The 13,801-nt window shown below is 51.8% G+C and overlaps 1 protein-coding gene across 1 annotated transcript in view; it reads right to left on the bottom strand.

The window, feature by feature from the left end:
- The window catches only part of LOC131207856 (protein sickie), a 177,270-nt gene that overhangs the window by 67,675 nt on the left and 95,794 nt on the right, over nucleotides 1-13,801 (bottom strand). The window contains exons 7-8 of the mRNA XM_058200488.1: nucleotides 11,504-12,746; nucleotides 10,812-11,413 (exon numbers count right to left, since the gene is read on the bottom strand). Of these exons, the coding sequence (XP_058056471.1) occupies nucleotides 10,812-11,413; nucleotides 11,504-12,746 (1,845 nt within the window). The remainder of the gene's footprint in view (nucleotides 1-10,811; nucleotides 11,414-11,503; nucleotides 12,747-13,801) is intronic.

Raw genomic sequence — 13,801 nt, 5'->3', positions numbered from 1 at the left:
GCTGTGGAATTGTTGGGTCACACTTTCCGTGGCGGATAAAATGCATCGAGCTTAATCGGAACACAGCCCCGATTGGCCTACTTAATTCTGGTGGGCACACTATCGAACTTTATCAATTTTCCCTGCGTAATCGAAAGATATTTACTCGGAAACGCATAAACCGTCGGCTTAACGGACACGGCATTAAGTTGGGTGTCCCGCTCAGGTCCACAAATTGGTCAACGAATGACTACATCTGTCCGGGGCTTAAACCGGACCCACCAGGGATCTGTAGGATATTGCTGGTACCGGAGCCGAGATTATGCCGGGCTGGGAAAGTGTTTGAACCCTCGACGTGTTAAAAATAGGCCACCGGGTTGACCGGAGTGTTCAGAACGGGCGCGAATTGGGGATCGGAATTCTCGGTGGACCGCAGAAAGGTTATCGACCCAAACGCCGGGCCGTGCATAAATCAATATGCTTGCTGTCCCGACCGGTGGGCATTGGGCCGTCCAGTAATCGACTGATTACGAGCTCGAGTAATTTCGTAGTTTTATAAATGTACCGAATAAATCGACATAGAACGGCGAGTGTGACAAATGTAGGAATAAAGTATCCTTGGAGAAGTGAGTTTTCCTGTCCGAAGATGAAAGCAATCTCGATGAAAATCCTTTCAGTTCGTTCAAAGCGAACAGCGACTGAAGTCGAACCCTTTTATGTGCCCCAATACTTTATGCTTTTATGCTCTCAGCCCGTCTCTCCGCTTTGCTGCTTTCACCGATTTACCAAAGAACGTCTTTTGTGAGCGGTTCCTAGAAATGGAGCCTTCGGCCCGAAAACTCTCGTAGTCGGGCTGGCAACCGCTCAACACACTTCTTCGCTGGTGGAACGGCTTGAATGTGCTTTAAACCTGATTTGATGACCGTTCGGTGTTGGCATATCCTTCGCGCCGACGGCGCCCTCGATTTGCCACGAATTTATTCCCACAACGGCTGCTCTCTCTCTCTCGCTCTCTCGGTGCGCGATGTTTTTATTGTTCGACAATTTAAATAAATTTACTTCCACCGACGGCGGTTTATATTTTCCACGCGCCGGCTTCATGAGCACCTGACTTTTCCGGCCCCTTGCCCTGGGGGCGGTATAAAATATACACCATCTTATTTGCATAGCCGTAATTTACCGTGCGCCGCTCAGTGCGCTGTGTGGCGCTGAAAGTTGCACCTCGCCGTGAGTTGAAGGACTCTACGTGGAACCGGTTTTTGTTTCCCTTTTTCTCGCGAGGAAAGGACCAATTTCATCACCATGTTTGGGTTGGCAGTAGCAGAGGCATGCAATTAAGCCACGGGGGCCACAGAGCTTACGCTACCTAAATTTGTTCTTTCGCCACAAGGGCCTTGTTACGTGTGGGAAAAGAATTACGTGAAGCGAGTCAATCCAAGTCCTCCGGCCACCGGTCCTCGGGGAAATTTTGAAGAGGCTAGATTTATAATCTCGTTTGTGGGACCAAAAGTTCGTAATCCATCCACTCCGGGGGAAGCTGAGAACTGGAACACCTGTGCACTGCCAGCCCGAAGAGATTGTAGCACGTGGCTTAGTGAGTCACGGCAACGCTTATCAAATAGAACGCTCCGAAAAGTACTGCTGTTTCGACTTAATTCATCAACTTCAAGAGTGATACAATCTTTCGTAGCCACAATCTTTCTCTGGGAGCCACTCATGTTTAGCTATAGACAACTTTCATGCATTCGGACTTATTGACCCACGTGTGCTGTAACCCTTCGCGCAACAACAGCAGATCCCAGACCAGAGAGATGCTGTTTTCCCGGAAGCTCTCCCTCGGATCGATAGGCACCGAAAGAGAACCGACTTTCCACACGTTGTTCGATTACGTCTGCTCCGTGGCCGCCACTGACAGAAAGTTGGCAGGAACAAATACCCGCACACACATATACACAGGATAGTCGGTCGCAAGGAGCCACGATGGCTCACGATTATCTGTGCCGGGTAAGGCCCGTCCCACGGCCAAGGAAGGATATCATTGGCGAAGCGGGTCCCAAAGTGGTCCATAAAAGTACGGCCGAGTAAGGCAACAAAACAAAGCTATAATTCAATTCGGGGTGCGGCGTCCGTCGTAAGATTGTTGGCTTTTTGGTGGGGTGGGCGGCGCCCCCCCCTTTATCTGCCTTACTCATTGAACGTGAATCGTTGCTGGCCGCTGCTGCTGCTACTGTGCGCTTCCGGTGCTAGGATTATTATCCGTGTCTCGGGTTTGTTTTTACTGTCTGTCTGTCGTGTCTTTCCGATTTCCGTAGCGCCCTTTCTGAGAGCCGCTGATGCAGATGAAGCTATCGCCCTTTAAGTGGCCGAGCCAGGCGTTCCGTGGGAGAGAGCGCCTCTCTCCTAAGGCAAGGGCGATGTTCACTTTGGTTTCGATTCCGGTTGGGCAACCCGAAATTTTATTTCTGGCTGTTCCCTAAAGCACGAGGGGCGTGGGTTTCGACGGGCACAGGTTTAAAGCACACGGCGGAAGCACTTTTAGCCCGGCCGTTTCAGCGGACCAAACAAGGACCCCTTCTCAGTCGCGTTGCACTTTGCGGCCGCTTCAGCGAACCCCTTTCGACGGGGCACTATGCACTTTTCACGTCTGCATTCTGCACCCTTGAGGACCGGGACTGCTCGGGAAATTCACTGACTAGAGAAGCCCGGTCTGCAGCCTGACGTGGCGTGCTGCTGGATCGGGGCCAAACGTGTGCCAACGAACTATCCGTTTCGGTTCAATTATTTCGGACTGCACGACGCCGGCGTTCGCTGGCAATCGGGCCGGAAACACACAGACACACAAGACTGGCACACACCGGGGCGCACGCTGGTCAACCGACAACCGGCAGGTGGTTGTTGGCAGGCGGCCAACGGTCTACATTTCTACGGGGCCGGGCCGGTCGATGCCGGGATCCGGATCCGGCTGTGGGTTGCTTGCGGAACGAGCGACTAACTCACACTGCACTACCGCCCCGAATGTCCTGTCGGTCGGTACGTGGAAAACGCACCCCAAAGTAGAGACAGAGAGAGAGCGAATGCGTGAGTGTCTGTCTCTCTCGAGAGAGCAACACGCGAGAGCGTTTCCCAATTCGAGCACCTTTATTCGAGCAGTGCGCTCGCGATTCGTTTCGATATTTGGGTGTGTATTTCGGAACAGATGATGCCGGCTGGAAGGGCTAATAATGTGCTGAGTGTTTCCTTTTCGGTGGGGGACTTCGGACCGAGATATCACATTCACCGCTCGGGCGCTCGGTTCCCCCTTTCTATTCCGGATCCGGTGCCGGTGCCATTATGAGTCATCGCCGTGCCGGCCAAACGGAGCCAGAGGGCGACAACACCGGCGACGACGACGAACAGACCGGCGACCGAAGTTTTCGCTCACTTTTCGAGCAAATAGCGGCAATAAAAGTCATCCCTCAAGGAAGGACGACACGGAAGCAGGAACCGCGAGGAGCACGTCCGAACTTTTGAAGCTTTGATCGTAAAAAATGGAAACGAACCACTCCAACCCGATAAGGATTGTACGTGTTGGTGTGTCGGCTCCTGAACAGAAGTAAACATTGGCCAACAAAGAACTCTCTCTCGCTCTCTTTCGCTCTCTCAGACACAGTGACACGGTTGTGGCCGGAGTGCTGAATGCCGGAAATGCACAAGATACTCGTTTGTCGCTGAGTTTGGGAGCCGTTGCCAGTGAACGGGGTGCACCCTTGACCAACAAGCGGCCGAGACAGCACTCTAGGCCGGACCGAACCCGACTGACCGATGATTTAATTAATTGAATTTGATTTGATTGCCTTTTGGTGGATGGCTTTCCAGAGCCGTCGGCCGGTGGTTTCCTGACGGGTCGTGCTCAATCTTGAAGAAGAGTCGTGGTTAAGGAAGAAACGTAGCGGTCGGTGTGGACAGCAAAATCCGTGATGAGAAGTCGACGCAAACTCTGGCAAATTGGAAAGCATGTCCACGCATAATCAATGTGTACAAAAAATGAGTCAGAGCTTGGTCGGGGAGTATGAGAATTTTTACGGAAGGTGAGTCACTAGGCCAAAGTTCCTTTCGGTTCCATAACTTCATATTAAAAGCGAAGAAGCACCGTTAACTAACGCATTACCAGTGGCCACCGCTCATATCGTAAGGCGCAGGATGTTCACTTCGTTTTAGGTGTCCAATAACTAACGATTTACTGAGTGAGCATCCCCGGTCCGTGAAACACTTTGGCCGACACCCGGTATCAGAGCCCGAAAATAGCGGGAGAACATGCAATATCTCACTCAACCCCTGGGGGAAAGGTTAAGGCCGGAATTGGATTCACCCTCAACAAGGTTAAGGAGATTTGGTCAGGCGAAAGCAGCCGAAGACAAGCAAAAATCCTCCAAACGCCGGTCTATTCTGCGGAAAAGATGTTCCCCGTTTGAGGGAAGCGATATCGGACATCAAACGGACATTGCCTCCGTTTTGCGTGTGGCTTGTGTGTTGATAAAATATTTACACACACTCGACAGACGCTAGAACGGCACGTTTTGTGAACGGCGATGTTGTGTTCCGCCAGAAACCAGATGTTTCAATTTCCCAACCTCAGCCGCAAGAGCACCAGCACCGATGATAGTGGGGTTTCTGTGGAGGGTGAACGATAAAACCACAACATCCTATCGGTCGCCCGATGGCACGCTGCAGTACTACAAAGTTGTTGGCTTCGAGACGCTGCACTAGGCGAGGTGTTAGGACACTCGGAAGTTCTCGTGGCCCAGCAGTGGGCATCTTTCGATTTCCGGTCCTCGGGAAGTTTCAGGACGCACCGATTGGACGACGCTGGTTAGCGTTATGCCTTCACTTCTGCTGCAGTACTTTTTTCGGAAAAATTTGGCAAAAGTTACCAATGCTACCGTCCGTTACCCAATGAATCATTCATGGCAGGCCGTGGGTAGAAAATGTGTAACAAAATTGCTGTAGCTACTCTAGGGGTGCACTTGAACAAGGGTGCATAAGATTTCAGGGAAAAGCCTCCAATCTACACTCCAGTCCGTCCAGTTTTATAATCAAACGATGAATTATGAATGAACGCCATTTGCCCGGGAGTGATAAATTGCTTCAGATAATTTACGACTCCATGAATTAGAGTGCTATCTCAGTTAACCAATTCAGCACGTTTCAGACTTTATCACACCTTATCAAAGGGACGCCGCCACTACCGGCAATAAGATATGGATTGTGGAAACGGAAATGAGGAACTATAAATGGTCGCATAATGAGTGTTTCTTGTGAGTGTGTCATCAATAAAACGGAAAATATCTATCGAGCGACCGGTGGCAGCATATTTACTGATTTTCGTACCAATTTTCCCCACAGCGGAAAACTCCTTAACGTGCATCCAGGACACAAACCTTTGCTGTCATTATCGAGCGGAGACACAGTCGAGCAGAAGCATTTTATCGAGCAGTTCTAGCCGAGACACTGCTACTCGAAAGCGCACGAACTCAACGAAGCTTTGCTTTTGAGAAGGCCCGTCCAACTATGGGAAAAAATGGCATTCATAAACCAACTTTAAAAAAATGGGGATTTTAGTTATATTTTAACAAAATAGATAAGCTCTCTATGACCAATCCGAATCTTTAGCCTTCCATGTTGCGTATATTCCGAGGATTCATCTGTCAAAGTCGAAAGAGTGATACAAATTACTCTCTAAAACCAACTTTTATCAGCTACTTTAGCGCGGTCGTTAGCACAGTTCTGCAACGGTAATGTACCAATATTCTCTCTCTATGTCTCTACGTCTCAGTCTATGAAATGACCATAAAAAACATATTGCCTCTGTGAACCTTATGCTTTTTCTATTATTTAGGTCAACTAGGTAACATGTCTTTCTTGCATTAGAACAACCGAATGTACTTTCTGCAGGTAATAAATATTTGCCTGTTTCAAAATATATGTTTGGAATTCGACCTCGAAAAAGTCCGTAGATTTTTCCTAAAAGCAAAGCAAATGTGTCCTTCTGTTTTTATAAATTCCTCATAGTACGTCCACGTTCCAAGGATTCCAAGGATCTTGCACAACACGTCCTACGTCGGTAGGATGTGTGTTGCATCGAAGCTTAAGCCAAGTTTTAGAAACATAAATTTATGGTCTTTAGACGTTTAAGCCCGCCTAGAAACGCTCTCGATAGGCCCCGTCATTACAGGATAAGAACACAAGCTGATGGGGACTCGATTTGGGGACTCGAACAATGATAAACGATGGTCTCATAGCAGCACAGTCCATGATTCCGCCGTGTATCTCATCGTGTTCCCAGGGGGGAAAGGACTACCTTATCTCGGTGAGTCGCTGTACGTAATAGGCCACCGAGGGAAGGCTTTCCAGTGGATCCTCAAATCCCGCGTCGGACCGGAAACACTCAAATCGGAAAATGATTTACAACCGCATCGAATGCCCCTGAGAAATGATTTGCCTCACACAACACACTGGCGCTGGTATTAATTGTAAACAGTCTTCTTGTTCCTCTTCTTCAGCCACCATAATTTGTTTCGCCGGTCACCGGGCGGAATATCTGGCGGCCCTTTAAATTCAGCTTCCGCAGGGCAAACAGTGCCGCACGCGCGGAAGCCTGACAATGTCCCACGGTGCTGCAACGTGTTTCGTCCTTCGCCAGGACCTGCAGCACCCGGGCTCACTAACGCACACGTGCGGTGGAAAAATCGGGACTCGCTCCCTACCGTTCACCGGGTGCGCCATTACGGGAAGCGTTGAGCAATGGCCGTGAAGAACTGCGCACCCTGGGACGGGGTTCGGGAATCGAGCGATACAAAAATGATTCACAAAAGCGGGACAAGGGGCAGGGTTGGTGCTAAATACACTCCTTAGCGACCGGAATGGTGCCGCCGAAAATGATGTCCCCTGGTGTTCGGGGTGATTTACGTTGCGCCTCTTGCGGGCTGTTAACGATTTCTGCAACATAAAGGACTCATTCATCGCGCGCGCGTTCTCGGTGAGAGACTCCATCAAACTTCCCAGACGGCTTCCGGCCACACGGAAGTAACGCGCGCGGGTTTTATTTTAATAGTTCACGACGCGGAATGTGCGCCATCGGCTCGCCACGGATCGATTGGCTGCACTTTCCCATGTATAAAATTATAACTTCTCGGTCGGTCGGATCGAATAGTTTCCATTCTCCGATTATTGACGAAGGGATGATTTAAGGGTGACTTTCGAAAGCAATTTCTCCACGCAAACTGCATTCCCGGTCTGCCAAACCCGCGGAACGGAATATTTGCCGTCATCGTTGCGAGTTTCGTTCCCCATTTTTGCGTTGCACCGCGACACTGGCGGAAGCTAGAGCGGGCCCCAGGCGCACTCGAGAATAAAAATATTGGTCCAGTGTCGAGAGCAGACGATAAAGCACAACACACCGAGTAGAGCATGGCGCCGGGACACGCCATCCTTTCTCCCATTTTCTGCCGAACGCGTGCGATGGTGTGGAAAAGTTTTTCAATCGCTTTGATAAACTATCGCCCATCCTGCCACTGCAGCAGCAGCACCATCCCGACCGACAGGCGGAATAAAAGGACAACTTTGTCTCGCTATCGTAATTTCCGGATCCTGTCCTGTTTGGGCTGTCGTGTTACGGAGCCGGGAAAAGCGTGCGACAGCCATGGCGATAGCCACCGGTTCCCGGAAGCCCGAGGACCACCTGTTGGCCATGTTCTGTTCGCAGACACAGCTCCTTCGGCACAATCTCCGGCGAACAATCTTGAACGGGCCAACAACGACGGAGACGCCACGGTGTGATTAGAAAAGTTTCTGATCATTCTTACACCTTCTTAGGAGATGCTTCGCTAACGGGCCGTGCCGATAAGCGGTGGCTGCCTATTTTGGGTAGGAATTGGATAGGGCGCTCCAATTTGGCACGCCTCTAGAAATAATCTCCTTGATGAGCAAATTAATTTTCCAACTTTACATAAGTATTGAGCATTGTTTCCTTCACTGGAAAAGCCCATCAGAGGCTCAACTCTCCAAATGAACCAAGTCTCGAAAGGCGCAGAGGGCGCTAATGGAACTCAAATATTGTACAATTTGTTTCAATTTCGATCCCGACGAACGAGGAAATCACACTGCAAACAAGGAACTGTCATTTGTTTTATCCGGCCGTCTTCCCCGTAGGGATTCACTCGCTTCGAAGACAAAGAATGTGTTGAAGACGCTGTCCGACACGAACCCCGGCCCGAAAAAAGTGTGTTCGACAGGACATGCGTCAGCCGGCCAAGGAATCCAATAAACATCCCGATTCCGCAAGGGGGGAGTCACGCAACTCACGAAGCCTCCTCGGAAGCCCTCCCGAAGCGCTAAGTGCACCGGGCTCTCCGGTGCTCTGTTTTCTGCTGTTGCTTGGGAGTTTTTATCCTTCTGCGCCATTATTAAATTTCCTTCGACCACCGTGGGCAACACATTATGCGTCCCGTCCCGGTGGTAACCTTTTATTTCACCCCTTTTTCGGATTTATCCTCGCTGCGCCAGCGCTCAGTGGGACGTCTCTCGACCGAGAGATGCAGTGGCCGACGATATTTATAGCCGAACGGTCGTCGAATCAGTTGGCAATATTTCTGCCGAAGCCCGCCAAAGCAGGAAGTTGAATGCAGATGGCCAGCTATCGGTGTGCTTCGGAGAGGAAGTGACCACAACAAGGCTTCCGCGTACAGGATATGTTGTTATGGTTTTTCAAGGACGCCGGACCAAGCCGTGTTCTATTTCTATGTGGTGGGGAAATAATTCGATTCTGTGGGTTCGGGTTCAGCATTTTTTTAGAGGCAGCTGCCGAAATAACTCACAAGAAAGTTATGCTGGTGAAAGGGATCATTTCGTAAATAATAGTAAAATATTTAGAAAGGGTGTTTAATGTGCAACGAACAATTATAAATCCAAATGAAACAGCGCAAACTTCAAGCAATACCGCATAAAATGATTAGAAAACTGCTTTCACTGCTTTTCTCGTCTCAAAGATTTATTTGCTGTCCATTGAACATTTCAAGGTCAAAATTCGGCACATTATTATCAAAACACGACCTGATTTACTGCGAAAAGTATAAGAACCCTTTCCGAAATCGATCTGAATGCCCCACTCAAATTCTCAAAAGAACGAATGTCACGAAATTATATTTGCGCTCAATATTTGGTATGCAATCGGTACTTCAAAGCAACAAAATGTGGATGGGCCTCTGATTGAGTAGTTCATGCTCCAAAAGCCAGCGTGTCCGAAGGGAATCCTTGAAAAGGTTAACGACTGACGAAGCCATGGAAGGAAGCGATTCAAAAGAGATTCTCTTCTTAATAGATTTCTATAGAAATAAACTCGTTCGGCGAAAATAGACAACTAAAGCACGTTGAAGCTGGCTCAAGCTCAATACGAAACCGTTTTGGAGGCGTATTTTTCACGTTACATTCGTGCTTCAACTCGAGCATAGTCCAAGATATGTAAGATATTCCAGGACAATAACGAAAGTTCCAGCGATCCAAAGAGTCCACACATTTCCCGGTATCGACCTCGGGTACGATGTGCAACAATATTACACCACCTAAAAGGAGGTGTAATTAAATTTGCTTGTCTCCAGGCGTGTCCTCGTTCCCGGCCAAGCGAAGCACATCGGCAGCTCAACAAAAGGACACACAAACGTTCCGTTCCTGGCCGCCTGGCCAGCCCGGCAGCTTGATGCGGTTCGATTGCTATCTGCTCGAAATAATGAATTTCAACTCACTCCTTCCGCACGCGGGAATCGCCGTCGTCGAAATCCTCTCCTTCGCAGGATCCGGCCACAATGTACTAGTCAACAACCAATCGTCGGTGTATCGTTCGAAGCACCAAATGAAAAGCATAATTATGAGCTACGAGATGCAAAACCCGGGCCAAGCCAGAGCCCGCCCGGGTGTTCGGGTGTTGGGAATTAAATAAAACATAAAAGGATATTGTTCCGGCCTATCCTTTGCGCGTGTGCGTGCGTTTTGGGTGTCGGTGGTCGGCAGTAAACCCGCCACCCTCAAAAAACGGTGGAATGTCACCCTCTGAGATGACTCGAGGCACCGTTTCAAAAATGGCGCACGCATCCGCACCGATCGATAAGCGCACGCACTGAGCGTGCTGATGGCGGTGGCTGGATAAGAACCACTTTGGTTGTGGTGTAAGTGAATTAATTGGTGCAAGACGACTCCGAGGACTCCGAGCACTCCGAGGACTCAGAAGACGGCGAAGCGAGCCGAACTATATTTGCAAAGGACCGACCGTTGGCATCGTCGTTTAATTGCCACCTAAGAACACTTGCTACACTACTGCCAGTGATGAAGGCTTCCCGGGGAAAGTGGAACCACACAACAAAACCCAACTCATGTAACGTCCATAAAACCCGTCCAACCCGAAAACGGAAGGCCCCCCCCCCCCGGACCCCGGTTCGCCACTTGTCAAAACCGCAGATCGCATTACCGCAGAGAAAGGTTCAATTATTTTGGGATTTGCCGCCGCGTCGAGCATCACATCAGGATGTGTATCCTGCGTGAGGTGGCCAGCACCCCCCACACACACCCACAGACACACACTGCACGATTAGTTCGAGGTGGTGAGGACCGACGCGAGACCGATACGTGCACTATCGCCCGCCGAAGGATTCACCATTCGCGTCACGCCAAGGACTTTCAGCACTCACAGCAACTCATGCACAGCGCGAACGTACGAATGTCCAGACCGGACCGGGGGGGTAACGGAACTCTCTAATCCGACAACGTTATGCGCGGTCATGCGTCCCGCACCCTCCGTTACTTACCGCTCTTCGATGGTCGTCGGGAGCTGGGTTCGCGCCCGCAGCGCACTGATGTACGACGCGGCGTGCTGGCGACCGCCGCTGGTCAGGATCCCACCGCCACCGCCACCCTCCGACAGGTAGCCATTGTCGATGTTGTCCGAGTAGCGGGCCGGGATCTTGCGGAGCGCATCACCATCGCTGCAGTAACCACCGCCCTGGCCACCGAAATCTTCACATCCGTAGTCGGCCGGCGACCCCAGGAACTGGTGGTGGTGGGGCTGGTGCGGGTGATGTCCGCGGGTGCCGCGTGTTGGCAGTGTGACGTGACTGTTGTAGCCACGGAGCAGTGGGCGCATCGGGAGCACCGTGATCTGCTTTTCGTCCTGCTCGTAGATCGTTGTCCCGTTAGGGCCGGTTCCGCCTGGTCCTGGCGACATCGGCGGCGCCGCCGCCGTCGGTACCATCCCGCCGCTGGCAGTGTTGAGGATCTTGGTCGGGACGGTGTGGAACTTGCTGAGGTTGAGGTTGTTATTGTTGTTGGTGTTGGCGGTGGTGATCGTGTGGTTGTTGTTGTTGATATGGTTGTTGCCGTTGCCGAGGAAGCCGCCACCGTTCAGGTTGCTGTTCAGGTTGACGTCCGGTTGGCCACCGCCGTACAGAGGCAGGGTGGGTCCTCCACCAGCCGGTCCGAGAGGCTTCTGGGGTGAGTGGATCAGCTGCTCCGAGCCGGACTCCGAGCTGGGCCGGTAGGCGACCACGCTGGACGTGTCGCTCGAGTTCGAGTGCTGGCCCATCGATGCTCCTTGCGTCGAGTTCGAGTGCATACTGTCGGACATGCTGCCGTTGCCACCGTTGTTGGGGTTGTTGTTGTTCGGCACGACGGCGCCGCTCTTGCCCGATTCCGCCAGCTTCGCCACGGCCACCACGCCGGCGTCTTCCTTGGCCGCGCACGGACTCAGCAGGTGCGACGGCTTGCTGGTTCCCTTGATCGCGGCCATCGGCTTCGGAATGCCGGTGTTAACTGCTGACTGCAGCTGCTGCTGCTGCTGAGGCTGCTGCTGCTGCTGAGGCTGCAGCATGGTTTTGGGCGACTGCAAGTGCGACGGCGACATCATCATCGGCGAACCCCCAACGGCCGCCAGTTGCTGGTGCTGCAGCAGCAAACTCGTTTTACTTTCGGATTTGGTGTCCAGTTTTCTGCCACTGCCCACGGTGGCTAGTTTCAGCCTGGAGGACGCGTCTTGCGCCTTCGACGACGCCACGACGCAGCCTGCGGCCGACGCCGCCGAAGCCGCCGCCGCCATCGAGGTCGTCGTCACGGTTGTCGCCATCGGAATTTTCTGCGCCTTCTGAGGCGCGAGCGGAACATGCGGCTGGGCCACGGACTCCTGGGACTGGTGGCCGGCCGGCTCCTTAACCCCACGCAGCTTCTCGGCCTTCGCAGCCGCCTTCGCCGACTCCTTCGCGCTCGATTTCGACGACGAAACGAGCTTCGACGAGGACTTCCCGGTCGACGCCGTCATGGCCGTGGACTTTGGGGCCGAGTCTGCGGGCTTCTTCGGGACCGTGGTCTCCTTGGCTAGCTTGCCGGCCGGTGCCGGCGTTTGCTGGTGGCCATTGTCCAGACTGAGGCTCGAGTCACTCCGTTCGCTCCGGGCCGACGAAAAGCCGCTGCTCGAGCTGGTCCGCTTCGAGATCTGGGACTTTTGGGCGGCCCGGTCCTGCTTCTCCTTGCTGTTGAACAGCTTGAACTTGTCCAGCATCGAGTGCTTCTGCTGCTGCTGCTGGTGGATGGCCGGGTTCGTCGGAATGTTCGTCACGTTCCCGTTCGGGATCAGGGTGATGTTGTTGTTATTGTTGTTGTTATGGTGATTGTTATGCTGCAGCGTTGAGGCCGCCGATGCCGAGTACGGGCTCGCAGGGATCTTGCAGTTCGCCGCCTGTGGCAGCCGCAGACTATCGGCCGGAGAGAGAGAGAGAGCAGAAATTAATATAAAACTCAGGCAAAATTCAAGGATCGTAAAAAAATTCCAATCTACACACGAAACGGCCCCGACCGGTGCTTGCCTCCTGACTGGGGATTAAATTCGTAAAGAAATCCACGGCTCCAGTCGGGAGCGGAGAACCCGGAAAATTATGCTTCCTCGCGTGGGGTGTGATGCTTGATTTATTGACAGTACTCCCGAGGGAGCCAAGTGAGGCGCCCGGCCCCAAAAGGCGTGCGTGATTCTTGGCCAAAAAGCAGGGAGCAAAGCGAAGAAAAGAACAAATTCTTATCGAATTCCGAACCCGGGCCGCCGGGTGGGTAATTGACAGCATTTGCTACGCTCCAAACTGGCTGCCACCAGCGCACGCTCGCGAGGACATTCCGTTCCCTTGAAGATACCTGAGGCGCCCTGACGTTGACTTCTGCGAAGTTTGATTTATTTCCTGGCCCGAAAAAGACGCCCGAACTCCATGGGCAAAAAAGTGGTCCCGATCGGCAGCAATCGGCTCAGCGCTGTCCCTCAAAGGTCACCGCCACCGGCCCCCGGCCCAAGGCCCTTCTTCCCACAAGACTCTGATTTATTGCGCAAGTAAGTGTTAATTCTTGTTCATGTACGCGATGTGTCACTCCCCGCTGGGTGCTGCGTGTTTCTGGTGTTCGGCCCCGTTCGAAAGCGACCCCGAGATATGTGGGTCGTTATCGCGGGAAGTCGCGAACCGAGCCCGAAATCGATCGAAATTGAATTACTGTTCGGTTTCGGTTTCTTCTTTTTGGGCGTTCGCTGTCAAAGGCGATTTTTTGGGAAAAGGGTTTAATCTTTCGAAAACTACTCCACCGCACGGCCATTCCTGTGTTTGTGCATATGTGGATTAAAAGAAACGGCACGTGTCTGCAAAACGGGAGCCGGTTCTGGTGGAAAAAAATACTTTAACAAGAAAACTCGCCGTTTATCTTTTGAGGCGTTGAAGTTGAATATGGCGAAATTAAAAATGGAAGATTTGTCAAATCAAATTCTTAAATTAAA

Source organism: Anopheles bellator, chromosome 2 (genome assembly GCF_943735745.2).
Source record: "Anopheles bellator chromosome 2, idAnoBellAS_SP24_06.2, whole genome shotgun sequence".
Taxonomy (NCBI): domain Eukaryota; kingdom Metazoa; phylum Arthropoda; class Insecta; order Diptera; family Culicidae; genus Anopheles; species Anopheles bellator.
Note: the sequence above shows the minus strand (reverse complement) of the source record. Positions and strands in the feature narration are given on the sequence as shown.